Here is a 19,024-nt window from a genome sequence, read left to right as displayed (position 1 = left end):
GCATACTTAGAAATATCGTCAGATAATAAGTACAAGACAATTTTATCTATCTATGTTATCTCAACAAATTGTTAATTTTCCGTAATCGCGTATCGTAAGAATTATCGTCTCAATTATTCAATTAAATTCAATTGACACGCATAAAAGTGACAAGAACTTGAAGAAAAAAACGAGATACAGCAACACGTTCTCGGTTTGCCTTACCAGCACCAGCAGCGTCTCGAGACGTCGTGGAATGGTAATCGACTTGAAACAGCACACGCAATGTGTATCGCGTGAAATAATTGCGAATAATTATCGAAATAACAACAAGGCGACCCCGGTGAAATATTACGAGTAGTAATTTACGTTAATTGCTCGTAATTATGTTAATCTCGACGCCACAGTAATCGGTAGGAAAATAAGAACGCAGTGAATGACGATGCGAAGGAATTTCTCGTGAAAGAAAGTGGAAACCTGCAGCGGACGGGTAAACGGCTTCTAGATAACGGCATAGTAAACGGTATTCGATCTTCTTCGTCTTCTTCTTCTTCACGTGTGTACCAGTGTTCTGCAATCGGTGTACAACTTCAACATTTTCCATTTTTTCATAATACAATACTTCCCTTTACTGTGACTGCTACTTCCGGTTTGCCAGCCGGAAACCGCAGTAATTGTTGCGGGTACATACAGAGAATACCCCGTGGCGGTTGGTTCGTTTGCTTTTTTCTTTTTTCTCATGCAGCGATCGTAGAGAAAGATTTTTACCATCACGCACCGAACTGTCACCGGTAAGCCGTAATCAAACGAATGTTATCAAGCATGACACCAGAAAAAGAAAACAGGAGCTCCCTTAGAGGTATCAAACAGTTAGCTTTTCGATGAAGTCACGTCGGGGTGTCGGTTTAGAAGAAAAAACGATTCGTCTGCAAAACGACCAAGTTTCAAATTTGACACGAACCTTTTTGTAATCAGTGTTCATCAGGTATCCAGTATTCGCCGTTCGTACTCACATTAACCGTAAAGATAAAGGGCCTATCCAGTTAACGCGATGAATACGAGAATGAATGTTGCGCATGTTTTGAAAAGCGGCAAATCGATAAGCCTTCGCAACGGTGTCTCCCCGTTGAAATACTGCGTACCGGGTTGTGGTTACGCAGGTGCGTCGCCGGCATCGAGAATCGATGATCTGTCCGATATCTCGAAATCTACAGATGGCGCTTGTCGATCGAAGATCGAAATCGCGGAGAAATCGCGCGAGAGAAATTATGGCACCGCAGCGACCGCAACGACGGAAAATATTATTGTACAGGAGGCACCTGAACCGCGAGGAATTCCTTTATTCGGAACGCTTTTCTCCTTCATACTTTCCGGCGGTCCGAAAAAGCAACACGAGTACGTCGACAGAAGGCACAAAGAGTTGGGTCCAGTTTACAGGGAACGTCTAGGACCGGTGACGGCGGTTTTCGTAAACTCACCCCACGAATTCCGTAGAATCTTTCGACTGGAAGGACCGGCACCGAAACACTACATACCGGAAGCTTGGACTTTGTACAACGAGATACGGAAATGTCGTCGTGGTTTATTGTTCATGTACAGTGCCTTAACCGTTTTTTTTTCTACTCTTTTGAAAAATATTCACGTCATGTTACGAGTGAAGTGGATTAGAATCTTTCTATTTTAATTCTAGAACGTATCTTTGTGTTCCTCGACAGGAACGGCGACGAATGGATACACTTTCGTAAGATTTTAAATAAAGTGATGTTGATACCGGATCCGACGAATCTAATGGCTGGACCGTGTCAAGAGGTCGCTGAGGGACTTCGAGAGAAATGGCAAATGCAAATTAAGACTGGCTCTATTATAACAAATTTACACGTTCAACTTTATCAATGGTCTATAGAAGGTAAAAATGAATAATAATTTCGAAATTGAAAGGTGTATGGACGAAAAATCGAGAAATAATTTCTGTTAAATAGCAATGGTGGCGACATTAATGGGATCGTGTTGGCCCTCTCACAGACAACAGTTGTCTCGTGATTTCAAGAAATTAGCGGAAACTTTACACAAGATATTCGAATACTCAGCTAAATTATCCATAATACCAGCTAACGTGGCGATGAATTTCCGTTTACCACTTTGGAGGAAATTCGTTGAATGCGCTGATACAGCATTCGAAATCGTTCGAAATCTGGTACCGGAAATGACACGTTTAGGTGGCGACGGTCTATTAAAAAAAATGATCGACGAAGGAATACGAGACGAAGATGCGATTTGCATCGTAACCGATTTTATTTTAGCTGCTGGCGATACGGTGAATGAATTGCAAATATTCCATCGGGAAAATAAAGATTTATATTTTGAAATTTTCATGAAAAATTTGAACTTGGATCATTTGAAATGAAATTTAAAATCTAAAATAATTCATATTAAATGAAAAATTCAGAAATAAACACTTGGAAGGTCGTTTTCGTTTAAATTTATCCATATACTTTATGCTCAGACAGCGACTACTTTGCAATGGATACTACTACTGTTGTGCAATCATCCCGAGAGGCAAGAGGAATTATATAAACACTTAAAGGATATTCCTCAGAAAGAATTATTACGTGAACCACTGTTAAAAGGCGTCATTAAAGAGTCGCTTCGATTATATCCTACAGCTCCATTCATATCTCGATATTTACCAGAAGATAGCGCGATCGGTAATTACTTTGTGCCAAAAGGGGTAAATGAATTTATTACTATGCCAACCACAAAAAATATCTCAATGAACAACTAGAAAAATATTAAAAAACGTATGTGACATTTTGTTATAGGAATTACTCGTGTTATCAGTTTATTCGAGCGGTCGTGATACTGCGAACTTTTCACAACCGAATGAGTTCCTTCCGGAAAGATGGATTAGAACGGAAAAGGGCACTTATCAAGGAGTGATACATCCACATGCAAGCCTACCGTTCGCTTTAGGCGCCAGAAGCTGCATCGGTCGAAAACTTGCGGAAATACAAATATCGCTTGCATTGGCAGAGGTATACAAACAATAAAAAGTAAAAGTAACGTGTATTATATAAGAATTAATATATTTACAAATTTTTACGTTAAAAATTGCAGCTAGTTAAGTCGTTCAAGATAGAATGCATAAATAAGGACAAGGTAAAATTAATTTTGCATCTGATTTCTGTTCCATCTGAATCGATGCAGTTAAAACTAACGGAAAGAAATTAGCGAGCGATGTAACAAAGAAAAGTGAAATATTACGCAAAGACAGGAAAGTACATTTTTATCATTCGCGTTTTTTATTCGTTTGTTTCATCGAAGCAATAATATCTTATCCGTATACATTTATATCGAATAAACTAAATCCAAATACTTTCGCTATATATGTATATGTACAATTATTAGCATTTAAATGTATATCATTAATCAAACGACACCTACAAATTGTATAATCATTAATATACATCAATTCCATGTTTTAAAATATATTCACAATAAGCATGATTAGAGTACATATATGAATAAAATATCTTATCATATAAAAATTTCATTAAGTGCTTCCTACTTAGGGAATGCCGGCTAAATGATCGAACATTCGCTTACGTTACGCCGCTATTAAATATCACAATCATAAAGAATGAATTCATCGTTAACGTTGGCACAAAACATTGTTAATGATTTCCTTCATATCATCCAGAAACTCGTGAAAGTTTCCGCTGGTAGAAAAATCCTGAAATGCCTGGACTCTTTCAGACCTTGTCATCGAGGCTGTGAGAAAACTTTTCACGCAGCAGGATTTCAGTTCATGGCAAGAATTTGCTTTCGCCCAGTTCCAAGCCCTGCTGAAATTCTTGTAATTCAACTTAGAGATGGAACTTTCTGTTAGAATATCCGATATGTCAGCCATAAGGAATTTGTCAGCCAACAGCACAGCATCCAACAAAGACTCGATGGTTCTGGTTTCAAATGTCGCTCCATTTGCGGCTAATAACAATGTGTTAAGACCTTCCTTTGACGTATTTCGTAGTTTAACGCGTTTCTTTCCCGACTCCGAAAAGTTTCCCTCGAGCATGGCAGAAAAGGCGTCTGACTTCTGACATAACGTTTGCCTACAAGCGTCAACGGTCGTACCATCGTCTAGTTCGAATGTCACTGTTGCAGGTTTCGGATGATTATCGTATACTCTTGGAAAATCAGTCGAAGCTGTATCTGTAATTTGACACTTTTCCATGATCTCAGGTTGAATTTCCAGCGTATTCGCTAGTCGACAGATCGACCAAATAGCATTCTCATAAAGAGTGTGTTGTTGATCGGAAAGAACGTTAAATATTAATCGAAGACCGCCGTGATTGTTTAGCAGTGATTTAAGAATGTATCGTGATTTAATTAGGAATGGTATCGAAACTGCGATAACTTGTTTGTGAGTATCCTCCCCACGAAGCAATATAGACGTAAGTTCACCTATTGCTCCACCGGTTTCTGCTAGGGCACATAACTGTCTTGTGTATTGTTCGGAACCGTACAATGTTTGAGCTTTGAATACGAAGCCCTGTTTTAGTAACGAAATTAAATACGCTCCGTTCCTACATAAATAACACTTATTAATTAATATAAGCCTTATTTGTAAGATGAACTTTTTCTTATTTACCTTATGATTCTAGTTAAGATTCTAGACGCCCTTGGATTTTTAGTGTGTCTAATGTAAGCTGATAAAGCTTCAATGGTCGGAGGATCAGCCAATCGATCAATTGGGTCATTTGAATGGCTCAGTCGACTCAGTAATACTAATGTCCATACGTTTGCATATTCGCAAACGTTCGATTTGCTACTCCTCTCTGAATTCTGGGATTCTTCTACATCTATAATTATCGATTTGCAACTTTTTAATGATTCTACCTCTGTCTGAGGTTCTGAAAAAAGTAGTAGAAGATTGCCTTAGTTTGCGAAATTTATGAAAGTAATTTTTGAACGATTGTTTTGAAATATTTAAGTTAATCTACCATCTTCGTTGTCCATAAATTCTGTATCACTACAAACTGGACTGTAATTATCCTCGGTATTTTCGTCGTTTTCGATAGAATCATAAAATGGTAAGGGTGGTGTACTAGGAGGTGACGATGAAACGCTGGCAGCGCTACCTGGGCTCCAATCGTCGCAATAATAATCGGAACTAAATCTACAAAAGAAATATATGTAATTTTTAATTCTAAGTTATGCATAAAAAGAAATAAAAAATAACGTTCTAAACATACCTTCCTAAGCTAGTCTTATTGTATTTTAATTCATTTTGTTTGCTAGGGGGAGAATCACTTCCTCTTTTCTTGGAAACAATAATCTCGTCGTTAGTTATTGTTTCAGTTACCATTTTTTTTAATCTGGTAACTAAAACATCAAGCAAACCATTTTTTATCATTATCACAATGCTTGGGTCATCATAAACAAATTGTGCTAGAGCATGTAATAGCATAGGATGATATTTTTCATCTGAGGGATCTTTCAATAAGGATAACATTAATTCTAAGCCAGATCCCATTCGAACCCTTGCACGATTCACAGCTTCTCTACAAAATAGGCATAAACTGACTAATATCTCCTTCGACAATTCTGATCTGTCTTTGATGAGAACAATAAGAATTTCAATAGCACCAGAATTTCCCAAAATAGGACGACATTCTGCAATTTGGCAAAGATTATACAGACACTTAATTGCAATTTTATTATTCATATCACAGCATTGGATAATACACTTGTAGCCTTGTATATCTTTTTCTCCTCTCATTTGTTCCCCAACTCGAGGATCTAGTGTAGCCAAAAAAGCACATGCAGCTTTTAAACAGGTTTCTATCAATTCCAAATACTTTGTATTTGTTTCTGATTTTTCTTTTGCTGATACTAATAAACCTGTAATTCTACATATTATTCCAGATTCTAAAATTTCTTCTGTACTACCTTCATGTGTTCTCCAAATATTTCTATAAAGGAAATACATAAATTAATGAAAAATACTGACTAGAATAAGAATATCACTGATGTACAAATTACTTTTTTAATACCTTATAGCCCTAACACCCATTAAATAAGTTTGCATATTTGTGTCTAATTGTAAACAATCAACTAAAGCTTGAATGACTCCAGCTTCACATAATGATTTTGCATGCCATTCACACTCTGATAAATTTCCAATCAGTCTACAAGCACGGCAGTGTAGAGTATTTCCTAACTTGATATGCTTTAATATAGAAACTACACGATTTGCTATTTTAGATCCTTTGACCTACAATATAACATTAAAATCGTTCATAATGCCTTATTACGAATAAACAAACTTTTTAAAAAAGGTATTCTATTTATCTGACATGTGAAATTTATTGATTGATTTTAAGAAATGTATAACTTGTACCTTTTCTCTGGCATCTGGATTCATGCAAGCATTTGCTAGAATACTCAGTGTCATGTTCAATATTTTCACATTATGATAGTGAAGTAAATTTACTAAAATGCCTAGTCCACCATCTTTGGCGAATTGCTTATAGCACTTCGAATCGTTTTTAAGACGTACCAAACACGACGAAATGCCACATTTCGACTCCGATTTTATATGTTTTAATAATTCCTGTAGTATCGGACCTTCTTGTCTCTCGTCCACAGTTGACATTTTCGTAGATAAATAGAAAAACTAACGAAAATTCGTTAATTTTTTAAAACAAACATAACCTCTAAATTGTACTGCCGACGAGATTGACAGCTACACCCGTACAGTAACTTACAAAAGTAAGTTAAAAAAAAATACTTTAATTAATCATTTCTTGTAATTAAACTATATGTAGGTTATTGTTACACGATATAAATGAAGATATTTTGGCGTTTAAATTTATAGTTTTGTAAATATAATTAATTAATTATTCGGCAAAATTATTTTTTTAAATATCCCGCTGTTTGACTTTAGTTTAAAATACACGCACTGTAGCGCCATATATTCAGCAGAATTAGTATGTATATTGTATAGAAAGATCGAGGAACCTAATTGAAACAATTGTAGGGCATATTAATGACTCGGTCAAGGTATTTGACAAGCATAACAATTATTTATAATCATCATTAATCGCGATCCCATGCTTGAATATATTATCTAAAAAATTAGTATCACTTATATCTTGCTTTTAACTTAAATTTAAAATTAAGTTTTCACTTATCTTTGAACAAATAGCATACAAATATTCAAAAAATATCAAGTAAAACAAGAAATATATTTTGCATTTTAAATACAATTAAATAAAAAAATTTATATATAACGAAAAAAATTATTTTTACTACTGCCAAGTTTAAATTTTAATGAGGTTTTTAAATGAAACTAAAGTTTCTTTCTACTTTAAGAAAGAGAATAATTTCTGCACATTCCTTGAAATCAGCACGACGGCAATTGTAGAGAATTATGTAAAATTATTGCCATACACCGTTGCGTTACACGCGTTTCTATCCTGAAAAATGCTTAAAATTAAAATTCACCGCTATCTAACGGCAAGATCGAACGCAACCGATTTACATCATCAAGATGGGTATAACTTATATCTGTCAAATGAAAAGAAGCAGGATTATAGTTGCGTTTCGCAAGAAGCACGAATTTCTATTTTGCGTAAGCGCACCGTGAAAAGTATCATCATCCGTGAAGCGCACCTGCTGGGTAGAGTGTATAGGGCAGTGTTCGCGAATCGGGTATAGCGGAGGCGTCAAACTGATAGGAGAGGGCATGGGGATCGGATCGTGAGCTACGCAGGAGATGTCGACAAGATGACAGCGGCCGTATGACGCTCGTTTCGTTAATTCTTGGCTACAGGTTTAGCGTATACCAAGAAGGAAAATCGTTCGCGGACGGAACGAACGATTTATGCCTCGTTACGGTGGCACGTCCGTCTCAGTGGATTCTCTGTCTCGAAACGAGATTGTAATCAGGCGAATTCGGGTGAGAGCCGCGACCGCCGCGCCCGTGCAATGTACACAGCGGCCTGAATTGTGCTTGAAATCATCACCGTCCCCGGGGAGTCCTTCCTTTAAACGGCCTGGAGTGGAGTAATGAGCGTTTTCGGGGATTTCCAGCGTGTCTGGGTACAAAGATTCCCGGACAGCGCCTTGCCGGCGGCCTGGGAAGAGGACGTCAGGGCCAACCTAGTCAAGCATAAACAGAAGGTGAGAACCCAATCACGAATCATTTTCTTATCTTCTAATTACCACGACAAAGGATTTGTTAAACAAAATTTTCATTTACTCTGATAACGTTTACTGTGATTTCCCTTATTCAATTGTAAACTAGGAATATTAAACACATGGAACATTATGGGACATGGTTTCTTATGTTTTGAATTAAGTAACTTGTTAGAAACGATTTTATGTTGCAAATAATGACATGTTATTTACACAAACATGTGGCATATACTTATTCTTTAGTAGTGGTAAAAATAAATTATTAAAGATATACTATATGTTCATAATACTTTCATATTGATATTTATTATTCCTTAAAATTAGATTATGTCATATTTCTTTTGAAAATTTTGATTAGAAATTCTGTTTCCAAGAAATCTGTGTAATAAACTTCTAGTTTCTTATTACATAAACTTTCCTCCTTGCTGAGGCATTGGGAACTTCATTCCATGAGTCATCATATTAATTTCTTACTTAACTGAGAAAGTAACTTAATTTGTATTTGAGCCTAGTTAATATTTTCTAATATAATGTGCTATTTGTCTGTATTCTATTAATTTCAACTAAATTTGAAATTTTTTTTGTTTTATAATATTGTTAAAAATTTTTCATAAATATATCATATCTATAAAAGAAATTAAGTCATTAAATGTATGTAGCTGACTGATACACTAAGAACATCAGTTCTTGTTATTAAACTTCCTCATTTGGTTTACTGTCACTGAATCATCACTTGCTGCTTATCTCAGTTTTGTTATCATGAACTAAAAAGATATATTTATATTATTTACATTTACTAATGCATTTATATGAAAAAAAATTGTAAAAACTTTTTATTTTCATAGGTAACTGCTTTGAGAGAAGAACTTGAAAAAGAAGAATTTTATGTGGAATATTTAGAAAAGTTGTTAGCTGATGTGGAACGCCATAAGCAACTGGCAAATAGTAATGCTGCAACCACTCCTGACAAACAGCTACCCATAGAATCTCAAAATCAACACACTTGTCAAACAACAGAAAATAATTTGCCTGATTCTACAAGCTCATCTAATGTTCAGCATGTGGAATCATTGGCTCCACCTCTTCCTGCACGTGAAGATATAAGTAAATTTCAAGACAAGTGTGTTTCTGAGTTGAGCTCTACTCTTAGTACAAGCAAAAGACCCAAAAGTGAGATACCAAGGAGTCCTGATAAAGTGCCTGAACTTAGAAGAAACAGTGACCCAGATGTGCCAAGTAATTATGTCACTGTAATTGAAGTAACTGGAAGTTCAAAAAAAGATAAAAATGAAGAATCTCTTAAAGAGGAAGATGAGAAAGGTGTTGTGTTTACTCTACATTTTCTTTTAATAATTATATTCACTTCATTTACATTTGTACTTAATAAATAGATTTGGAAAATGCAGTTAATGAAGATGGAGAAGATGGTGATGCAGAGGCATCAGAAGAAGAACCTTACTATGATTCTGTAGCTTTAGATCAAACAGGAGAATATGTATATATTGATGCTCGTGTTCCACCTGTTGGAAACAATAATGGCAGTAGGGCACCACCAAGGAGACCACCCTCTCTGCCAGATTCCCCAGGGAATCAAAGTAACTATGTCAACATTGATTATTTCATTCAGTAAGTTATTTATATTCAGATTTTACTATTTTTAAAATAACTATATTGATAATACTTTTATTTTTAATATCTTTATTTATGTTTAGACATCGAGCAGCAATGGATAGTGAAGATGAAGAGGGTGCAAGCCCTGCACCGACGATTTTATTGCGCGCTCTTAGTACCGATAATGAAACAGGCAGTAGTGACGCGGAACCTTTGAGCCTAAGCGAAGGTAGCTTAGAATCACCAACTCCAACTACACCTCGCCGGCAAGAGAAAAGCAAAGACCGTGACGATGACAGAACATCTATGATTAAATGCATCGTAAATTCGGTTGTAGAAAGTGAAACTATATATGTCGAATGTCTAAACGTAATGCTGCAAGTATGTAATCTGTGTTTCAACTTAAATAGCATATATAAAGTCATTACTTTTATTGCAAAAATATGTTTTCAGTATATGAAAGCCATCAGGGCGACGTTAACAACATCTCAACCTGTTATTTCTGAAGATGAATTTGGCACAATGTTTTACAAAATTCCTGAATTACACGCGTTGCATCAAACATTTTTGGATGGTCTTAGAAAGAAACTAGAAAAGTGGGACAATAAAACTGCAATAGGTGAACAATTTAAAGTAAGAATTAAATGTACAGATATATTAATTTTGTTAGATATATTAATTGTATTTTAATGTTGTATCATGAATTATAAACTTTAAGGTAATGGCCAGCAACATAAGATTATACGGAGCTTTTCTACATAACTATGCCCGTGCTACTGATACCGTGCGAAGATGTTCCGCACATTCTACTCAATTCGGTGAAATTACAAGAGATATAAGACTCAGAGGATTTCCCAAAGGACCAGGTTTATCTCTTGAAGATCTTTTACATAAACCAGTAGCTCGAGTACAAAAAAATGCACTAGTATTGCATGTAAGTATCCGTTTATATTTTTATTTTATTTGTTAGATGTCCATAGATATAAAAATATAAAATAAAATGTTGATTGGATAAGTTGATAAAATGACGTGGAAATATACTTCGTAAGTTTTATCTTATCGCTGTTCGCATTGATAATTTTGCCTCAATTGATTGTAGGATCTTCTTAAGCATACACCAGTGAATCATGCAGATCATGCACCGCTTTCAGAAGCTCTTGCTATGACTAGAAATTTTCTAGACGAATTCAACATCATTCAGACGAAATCAATGTTTCCGGTAAATACAGTGTAATGGTAGTTACGCATATTACAGATTTAGTTACATTTTTATTATGTAAAATTACATTGTTTTTAGAGTCATGATAGAGCACAACGAAGATTAGTGAAAAACTCGTTTGTGGTTGAATTATCCGATGGTCATAGGAAGTTGAGACATCTTTTTCTTTTTAACGACGTTATTGCCTGTGCAAAGTATAAAGCTTCTGGTAGAGACAAATTTACATTTGAATTAAAGTGGTATGTACCAGTGGCAGAGGCAGTAGTGACAGAAGATGGTGTTGAACCACGTGAGACTAGTCCAGCTAACGTTGTAGCTTTGAGGTATGCACAAAGATATATTACTTATTTCAAATAATCTATAATGTAAACATTTTATTTCTACTCTTAATATTATATATTTAGGTCACAAGCATGTACAGTACGTGACCAGATTTTATGGGAAGAACGGAACGATGAAAAACGAATTAAACTTGGTGGTAGAGGTTCAGAAAAAAATAGGAAGAAACTTGCTGAGCTTGAAGCTCAATTAGTATTAGCATCTCCAAATTTAGTATTACGCGTTGCACATAAAAGTCAGCATCGAGTACAAAATTCGTACACATTCTTTCTATCCAGTGAATTTGAACGTTCTCAATGGGTTGAAGCGGTGGAGGCATTGCAACAGGTAATGCGTTCCCATATGTACCTAGATAAGTCAAAGGTGCGTAATTTACAGACTTCGAATAAATAAATAATATAGAAGTATTTAATAATGAATTTTATTTAAATTCATCACGAGGATGCAAGTAATGATGATTGATTAAGAAATATGAATAAAAAATTATATTTAGCAACTTCGATGAAATAAAAATAAACAGTAAACATTTGTTTCTTTTTTTCTTTTCATTTTTCAGGGTGGACAACCTCCTGGGCCATTACCTTTATCAATGTACGAACTGCAGGCTTGGGTTACAGCCTGTCGCACTTATCTTCAAACAGATATGGGCAGCTATTTACTAAGATCAGGACGCGATGAAAGTTTATTACTGGGCGATCTCCATTTGACTTTACTTGGTTTGACACCGCCAGGTTTAGATAGAGTGGGAGATCTATACATTATCGTTGAAGTTGATAGTTACGGACATTATTTCAAACGTGCAAGAAGTCGAGTCGCAAGAGGTCAAGCTCCAACTTGGGGTAAAGTTTTATTTCAGTAAAAAATAATTACAAAGTTAAAAAAGTTTCTTTTATCAAATTATTTTTAATTTTTCTTTTTCATCAAAGGTGAAACATTTGTTGTCGAATTGGAAGGAAGTCAAAATGTTAGAATTTTATTGTACGAAGAATGTGGAACGCGTTCTGTATTGCGAGGTAAATGCATACAAAGATTAAGCAGATCTTGGCTTCAATCAGATCAAGTAGAGAGATCATTAAATTTAGACTCAGCCACCTTAGACGTGGCTCTTCGTTTCGTTCCAAGTGAGGTGACATTAAGACGAGTACCGTCTGCGAAACCTCAAGGTCTATTTGGAGCTAAAATTCAACAAGTGTGCAAGTACGTTTCATGTTCACATTTGTGTAAACATTCATATAAATCTTTGTTTAATGTACAATAAAATTATCATGTTTACATCTCTTTCACAGACGCGAGAAACGTGATGTTCCTTTTATCATAACAGCATGCGTTAGGGAGGTGGAAAGGAGAGGAGTTGGAGAAGTGGGGTTATATCGCGTTTCTGGCTCAGCTTCAGATTTAACAAAATTGCGAAAATCGTTTGAAAGCAACTCGTACGAAGCAGAACAATTGCTTAAAGAGGTACTGTATTATATTATACAATACATTACAAAATCCTTAGAGTATGCTGCATTGATACGAATCCATTTCCTTTAAACTTACAGGTTGACGTTCACTCCGTAACAGGTGTACTCAAGTTGTATCTTCGAGAGATGCCAGAAGCTCTCTTTACGGATGCTCTTTACCCTTCATTCTTAGAAGCTTTCCACACGGGCGACTTGTCAAAAGGTGCTGCTCTAAGAAGAGTGTACGAAAGCCTGCCAGCCGTGAACAAAGCGGTCATCGACTTTCTGCTGGCTCATTTGATACGAGTTAACAAACACGAGGCTCAAAATAAAATGTCCTTGCACAACTTAGCAACGGTGTTTGGACCAACACTTCTACGTCCTGGCACAAATTCGCGATCTGACGCGAAGAGTCGAGACCCGTTGGCCGCGGGTACTGTGGACGTGATGGCGCAGGCCGGTATTCTTTACTGTTTCTTGCAAATGCATATGCAACAGAACAATCAGTCACTCTAGTCGAGAGGTTCTTGTTGATACATCGTAGCGTCAGATGCTCTCCGCGAGTCTCATTGGAAATTGAGCTCGTTGCAACTCACGCTGTAATGTAAAATTAACAATTTTTTATAATATATTTTATTAGTTTTGTGACGTATCGTTTATACAACGCTGAATTAGACGCATAAGTAGACAGGCTTTGACGAAACCCTGATCGATGAAATTCCTCTTGTATTTGGTACGCATACGAGTAAACGTAGCAAAGTGGACTCGAGGTACATGTACTGTACGTCGAACTCCTTAATATATATTTTATACTTATATACCCGCGAAGTCCTAGCCACGATCTCTTTTCACGTGGTCATATGTGAAAAACGTTTCCAAAAAAAAAAAAAAAAACTGTTGAAGGAAAAATTCCTCCCATGAGAAAAAAAGAGAGAGAAAGAGAGAGAAACATAAATATGGAAGTCCGGTCGTTACGCATCCACGCTTTAGAAAATAAGTACTTTTTCCAATGGGGTGTGTTCCTAGCAGAGAATCTAAATTTTTTTACGCATATGTCGACGCGAATGTCCACGTATTCGAAAGAATCACGTTCCTAAGTGTTTCAGGAAAGCACGTTCCTCGAGATGTGCGAATCAAAGCTTTCACTAGTGTACGCAAAATATACTGGCTATATTCCATTTTGCCACACATGATATTTATGTTTTCTAAGGAAGCCACGTTTCCTCGCCAATTCTATTCTTTATAGAAATATTTTCAAAGAAATCTGCGCTCTCGAATTTTTGTAAGGGATATGACGAAATATTGCAAGACCAAGTTTTCGACATTTAAGCTGTGATTAGACTCGTGTGTGTTTTTTCCTCAAGCTGCTTAGCCGTTCAATTCCAATAATAACTTCAATAATTTCAACGTTTCAAGGATTTATTTAACGGATTTAAGAAAAAAATAAACAGGATTACAAGGAAAGAAATTAAGCATATTTTATATATATACAATTTTAAAGTACCATATTTTATTACATACGTGTATATATTATTCCTCTGCGAAATTATTAATAAGATACAGAGACAATTTTAACACAAAATTTGTAAGCAGCTATTTTTTAAACTTTCTTTTTCCAATCAAAGTCTAAATACAGCTTAATTAAGCACCAAAGAGAACGATTCTCTCTCATACTTTCAATAGAGAACCATTATATCGACCCTTTGAAGTATCACGTAATAGAATAACAGACAGTTTCATAAATTTTATCTCCTATTATCCAGTAAGTATCTATATCATAGTATTACTTGATGGTATTTTTCTATTATTACGTGATGCAATTAATCGACTCATATCTTCGTGTATACTATATCTTGAAAAAAAATTAATCGACACTCCATTTCTCGAGCCCGTATGCTTCAAAGGGTTGAAACGAAGAGAAGGACATTTGGCAGTACAAATTTAATACTCGATAGAAACCCGCGTATATACACGCTAGGACGTTTGTGAGCTACTTTGTAATCAAGGTCAAAAGACAAGTCTGACGAGTGTTCGATAAAAGTGGAGTCGTGCATAAGTATTAAATGAGACAAGAATAAAAAAAAAAAAAAGAAGGAACAAATTTCAAACGAAAACAAAAAAAAAAGAAAAAAAACGAGAAGAAAACAAAAAATCACGCCAAGGTACTTGTTCCGGAAGTGATCTTTGCGGTTTGATAGAGCGAACAAGGCAACTATCGTGTGCGTGATTTCAGCGTGTGCGTGCGTGTGTATGTATGTATGTATAACCCGCCCATGTGTATTATATCGTAAATAATTGGATATCTTTAATTTTTATATCGTATTTAGCGTTAAGACGCGTCCCTCTTTTGTACATTCGTAAAACGTGTAAAGACAAATTTTCCGCTATTACGATTTATTATTATTATTATTATTAATATTATTACCAATTGATTAATTATTACTATTATTATAATAACTATGGTTATTTTTATTATTCCACATTTTACAAGCACCGACATTTTCATAGAACAAGTATTTGTTAACGAACATGCAATTAAGCTAGCTTACTCGCAGCAAAACGATGTACTGCCAAAAAGAACCCTTAAAGTGCATAAATATACTGGAGGTTTATAAACTTTTACATCGACAGTGTTTATCGTTACCCGAGGGTATATTCTGTTTTTTTTTCTTTCTTTTCTTCTTCTTTGAATCGTTAAGTTTCTCTTCTTTCCGTCTCCCATTGCACGAAATATTTTTTAAGTTCAAGCACCTTGTATTGTAACCCGAATTGTTGTTTTTATTTTAGAGTAATGTATTCTCCTAACATGGCGGAATTGAACGAGATGATCGTAAAAGAATACTGTAATATGGTACAGTTAAAATCGAAGAAGCTGTTAAATAACATATAACGAAGTATTATTTTATTTGTAACCGCGCAAGCAGATAACAATATTCAACGTTCATCGAAACCATTGTAAATCTATGTGGATTATATTTCAGTACATTTTATTTATGTTCCGTTAATCGTCAAAACTTATGTGCAACACATAGACACGAATTTTGATTTAATTAATGTTTTGGAAAATAGATAGCATTATATAATGGAAAATGAAATTCATATCGAATTTATTATTTCTTGCTTCAACGACGAATCTGGACAATTTCGGGCTGGCGGTGACAACGGTAGCCTTACTGGTGTGGCCGCTATGTTGTCCCATAGTCCAGGTAGTCGAGATCCATCCGAACCATTGCATTGCATCCCTGATTTACCATTAAAATACAAAAATAAAACGAGAAAACTACCAAAGATAAAATGTTGAAATAAAAATAGATTAAAAACATTGACAACCTAATGGAGCAGCTTCGTATAGATCGTGCAGTGCCTGCACGCGAACCTTCGTCCACTCGATACTTTGATAATTCGAGGAAATTCCTTTATCGATACTAGTCGGTTGATTTTCCCATTCTCTCATGTAACGAAAGTAAGTTCTCAGAGCATCGTCACTTACAGCGCTCTTACAAACCTAGAAAATATTCATTCTCCTTTTTACTACAATTTTTTGCCAAAAAAACATCCGTATGACGTACCTCTAATCGAGCATTGGGATAATAGTGAATATAATTCACACACATTTCGTCAGAAATAGCAAATCCACCAAGAGTAACATTCTCTCTGTTCATCGTACTATATGTGCAAGTTGTTATTAAAGAATCTCCCTGCAAATTAATTCGGACACGAATTTATTTGGTGTTTCAAATACGTGAAATCTATTCTACTTAAATTCTTACAGGTAGAATGACAACAGGTTTCGGTAGAAGTCGAATTTCTTGGAAGTGAGTAGAATAATGGTTGTCGTAGTTTAACAAAGGCAATTCCTCGCCGTCTCGAATGTGTCGAGTGTGAACTTTTACGCCCGTTAAATGCGTGTGAAGTTGCGATGCAAAAATATGAATCCCCTGCTGCGGAAGGCCAACACCTGTGCATTCTTGTATACAATGACCTGACAAAGTAAATGCTTCCTGCAACGATAATAATAGCAACGGTGATTTCAATGTTATCTCAAAAATAACATGTATTTCTTAATTCTATTTTAACGATTTGCTCTACTTGTTGCGGTGGAATAGCCATTTTATCGGTGTACTCTAATCCCAACTCAATTACACCAGCGTCGTATTTTCGAAGGCTATGGGTGAGAATAAAACGTATCCCAGAGGAATCGATATTTCCATCCTGAAGCTCGGGATTGTTATAATGAACCTCCAGCATAACGTAAGGATTAAAATCTTGACCACCGATCGAGAGACCAGCTTCCTCTGGATAAACGAAAGCGTCCGCTCCCATCGCCCATGCTGCCAATACTTTTTTGCATATCTGAGAAATGAGGAGATAAAATAGAACGAGAACGAATAATTCAAACGAAGGAGTATAAAAAGTCGTAGAAAGAAGTAGCTAATGATTACTTGGGTTTTCTCTGGTCTATCAGCACTATCACAGGGACCATCGTACATGGGAATTTCAAAATCCACAGGTCCAGCACAGTGGAATACCTCCATATGATGAACCAAGTGTTCGTTACCAGTTTGTATAACTGGCCCAAATTGAAGAATATGATGCCTGAGAGACATTAGCCCAATAAAGAGTTATTAATTACAAGTGAGAGTTAAAGAGTCACGTTAAAATATTAATTTATACAAGAATATTGATCTGGACACTATAATCTTCCTTTGCATATATTTTACAGGAGCATTGAGTCGAAGAATAACTTTTTTTAAAAATTAAATTGACTCACTTCTGAGACAAAACGGGTGGCAATTTTTGTACGCGACACCAATAAGTCGTTTCCTTGTTCGGCACCTTCACATGGTCAGCCAACATTTCCAACTTCCAGGCATTCGAAGGAAATGCTGGCTTTTTATGAAGCACCCTGATTAACTCCGTTCTGAACATACCGGAAGCTTCGGCGTCCGACACTTGCAAGCCAGTTAAAGACGACAGTGGTCCCAAACCTTTTAACCACACTAAATGCGTTGTTCCTCTCTACAAATTTTTATATATATCGTTATATATATCTTTTTATCGTAGTGAAGTGCAGCAAAGTGATGAAATGAAAGATTCATTTCACACACCTCCATAATATAGTCGTTTTCGTCGCAAGTATCGAATTTCCTGGAGAAGGTGAACTTCGTTACGTTTCCTCGTCTCTTCCACGCGAAATTGTCGCAATCCTGTTGCACGTCTAGATTTAATTTTCCATCATCGTCCGCCCACGCATCCTAAAATTATATTACGCGAAGTGTATAAAGCAAAAACTATGAAAGGCGTGTTTTATCAAGATTAGATATACTTGTAGCTGAATTTGACGATGCCAGTCGGTCCACAGAACGCAATAATCGGCGGGTTTTAATTCTCCGTAATTCGAAAAACCGATGGCGAACCAAGTATTATCCGTGCCCATGTAATGGACCTCCGCGATTATCATTTCGCTCATAAAGTCGACTCTAGACAGTTTTTAACGTTAATTTTAATTTTACATAATTTATTATTACGTTACTTGTTAACACTATTTGGGAAATATACCTCCAATGAAAAGTGGCACCTGAACCGAGGGGAACTGTATGAACGTTAGTTTTCTCCGTAATTTCCACTTTGTTTTCATGATGATTGTGCCACGATAAGCATAATCCTTCTCTTAGAATTGCAAGCAAGATCAACAGGTGAATTTTAACAAACATTTTCGATTGTACGAACAACGGTTTTCTCATTTATGATAGTTAGTTGTGTTTGATTTAGAATTTATCGAGTATTATAGGACTTATTCTTAGTTCTGAGGTAGTTTCACAAGCATTTTCATGATCCTTCACCTTCTCGTCACTAATTTCTACTAAAAGGATCAAGATGATCCGAAAAGATGAGGACTTCGTATGGCACTGCTTTGCCGCCGATTTTCTGCGGCGCGCATGCGCATACGTATCGGAGTAATAGACACACTTTTTCGTTAAAAGATAAAATAAATGAAGAACGTAATACTTTTTAATCGTGAAAAAAGTATAAGTAGAATAAAAAAGTGACACATTAATTGTTTATTTGTTCTATAGCTATAGATTTTTCGTATATGAAATTAAAATATAAACGCATGCGCAGAAGTAAATAACAGTTCGAAATTGCGTTCAAATATTAGACAAGCTATAAGACGAAAGGAACGTAAGTAGTATTGAATTAACAAAACCATATTGACAAAGATATAATTAGTTAT

At 35.7% G+C, this 19,024-nt stretch overlaps 4 protein-coding genes across 4 annotated transcripts; 2 read left to right on the top strand and 2 right to left on the bottom strand.

Moving 5' to 3' along the window:
• The first annotated feature begins 1,042 nt into the window (after positions 1 to 1,042).
• Positions 1,043 to 3,207, top strand: LOC108570694 (cytochrome P450 315a1, mitochondrial). The gene is made up of 6 exons (XM_017932589.1): positions 1,043 to 1,572; positions 1,695 to 1,885; positions 1,959 to 2,293; positions 2,483 to 2,707; positions 2,799 to 3,011; positions 3,094 to 3,207. Exons 1-6 carry the CDS (start codon positions 1,043 to 1,045, stop codon positions 3,205 to 3,207), a joined length of 1,608 nt encoding a protein of 535 aa, XP_017788078.1.
• Positions 3,208 to 3,562: 355 nt separating this feature from the next.
• Positions 3,563 to 6,634, bottom strand: LOC108570751 (armadillo repeat-containing protein 5). The gene is made up of 6 exons (XM_017932656.1): positions 6,380 to 6,634; positions 6,033 to 6,253; positions 5,232 to 5,951; positions 4,980 to 5,155; positions 4,628 to 4,889; positions 3,563 to 4,562 (listed from the first exon to the last, which is right to left on the bottom strand). Exons 1-6 carry the CDS (start codon positions 6,632 to 6,634, stop codon positions 3,629 to 3,631), a joined length of 2,568 nt encoding a protein of 855 aa, XP_017788145.1. The 3' UTR covers positions 3,563 to 3,628.
• Positions 6,635 to 7,751: 1,117 nt separating this feature from the next.
• Positions 7,752 to 13,306, top strand: LOC108570700 (active breakpoint cluster region-related protein). The gene is made up of 13 exons (XM_017932594.1): positions 7,752 to 8,163; positions 9,024 to 9,498; positions 9,570 to 9,804; positions 9,891 to 10,170; positions 10,243 to 10,422; positions 10,508 to 10,723; positions 10,889 to 11,008; positions 11,087 to 11,331; positions 11,413 to 11,710; positions 11,904 to 12,186; positions 12,274 to 12,544; positions 12,634 to 12,805; positions 12,889 to 13,306. The coding sequence occupies exons 1-13, from the start codon at positions 8,050 to 8,052 to the stop codon at positions 13,303 to 13,305; spliced, it is 3,306 nt and encodes a 1,101-aa protein (XP_017788083.1). The 5' UTR covers positions 7,752 to 8,049; the 3' UTR covers position 13,306.
• Positions 13,307 to 15,885: 2,579 nt separating this feature from the next.
• On the bottom strand, positions 15,886 to 18,503 carry LOC108570721 (tyramine beta-hydroxylase). The gene is made up of 10 exons (XM_017932623.1): positions 18,349 to 18,503; positions 18,116 to 18,269; positions 17,898 to 18,044; positions 17,561 to 17,808; positions 17,232 to 17,385; positions 16,879 to 17,142; positions 16,560 to 16,790; positions 16,359 to 16,487; positions 16,120 to 16,294; positions 15,886 to 16,031 (listed from the first exon to the last, which is right to left on the bottom strand). Exons 1-10 carry the CDS (start codon positions 18,501 to 18,503, stop codon positions 15,886 to 15,888), a joined length of 1,803 nt encoding a protein of 600 aa, XP_017788112.1.
• Positions 18,504 to 19,024: the final 521 nt, after the last annotated feature.

The sequence above is a fragment of the Habropoda laboriosa genome, unplaced genomic scaffold (assembly GCF_001263275.1).
Source record: "Habropoda laboriosa isolate 0110345459 unplaced genomic scaffold, ASM126327v1 scaffold87, whole genome shotgun sequence".
NCBI classification, from domain to species: domain Eukaryota; kingdom Metazoa; phylum Arthropoda; class Insecta; order Hymenoptera; family Apidae; genus Habropoda; species Habropoda laboriosa.
The sequence above is the reverse complement of the archived record's forward strand: the minus strand, read 5'-3'. Positions and strand labels throughout refer to the sequence as shown.

What these genes read in the sequence shown, in the direction of transcription:
- LOC108570694 (XM_017932589.1), top strand. Translation starts at nt 1,043, where the DNA reads ATGAATGTTGCGCATGTTTTGAAAAGCGGCAAATCGATAAGCCTTCGC. An exon ending in ATTACTTTGTGCCAAAAGGG is followed by an intron (nt 2,708 to 2,798) that starts GTAAATGAATTT and finishes ATTTTGTTATAG; the next exon opens with GAATTACTCGTGTTATCAGT. An exon ending in TATCGCTTGCATTGGCAGAG is followed by an intron (nt 3,012 to 3,093) that starts GTATACAAACAA and finishes TAAAAATTGCAG; the next exon opens with CTAGTTAAGTCGTTCAAGAT.
- LOC108570751 (XM_017932656.1), bottom strand. Translation starts at nt 6,634, where the DNA reads ATGTCAACTGTGGACGAGAGACAAGAAGGTCCGATACTACAGGAATTA. An exon ending in ATCCAGATGCCAGAGAAAAG is followed by an intron (nt 6,254 to 6,379) that starts GTACAAGTTATA and finishes GTTATATTGTAG; the next exon opens with GTCAAAGGATCTAAAATAGC. An exon ending in ATCTTAACTAGAATCATAAG is followed by an intron (nt 4,563 to 4,627) that starts GTAAATAAGAAA and finishes TTATTTATGTAG; the next exon opens with GAACGGAGCGTATTTAATTT.
- LOC108570700 (XM_017932594.1), top strand. Translation starts at nt 8,050, where the DNA reads ATGAGCGTTTTCGGGGATTTCCAGCGTGTCTGGGTACAAAGATTCCCG. An exon ending in AAAATGCACTAGTATTGCAT is followed by an intron (nt 10,724 to 10,888) that starts GTAAGTATCCGT and finishes AATTGATTGTAG; the next exon opens with GATCTTCTTAAGCATACACC. An exon ending in CAGAACAATTGCTTAAAGAG is followed by an intron (nt 12,806 to 12,888) that starts GTACTGTATTAT and finishes TTAAACTTACAG; the next exon opens with GTTGACGTTCACTCCGTAAC.
- LOC108570721 (XM_017932623.1), bottom strand. Translation starts at nt 18,503, where the DNA reads ATGTTTGTTAAAATTCACCTGTTGATCTTGCTTGCAATTCTAAGAGAA. An exon ending in CCACCCGTTTTGTCTCAGAA is followed by an intron (nt 17,386 to 17,560) that starts GTGAGTCAATTT and finishes AATGTCTCTCAG; the next exon opens with GCATCATATTCTTCAATTTG. An exon ending in AACCTGTTGTCATTCTACCT is followed by an intron (nt 16,488 to 16,559) that starts GTAAGAATTTAA and finishes ATTAATTTGCAG; the next exon opens with GGAGATTCTTTAATAACAAC.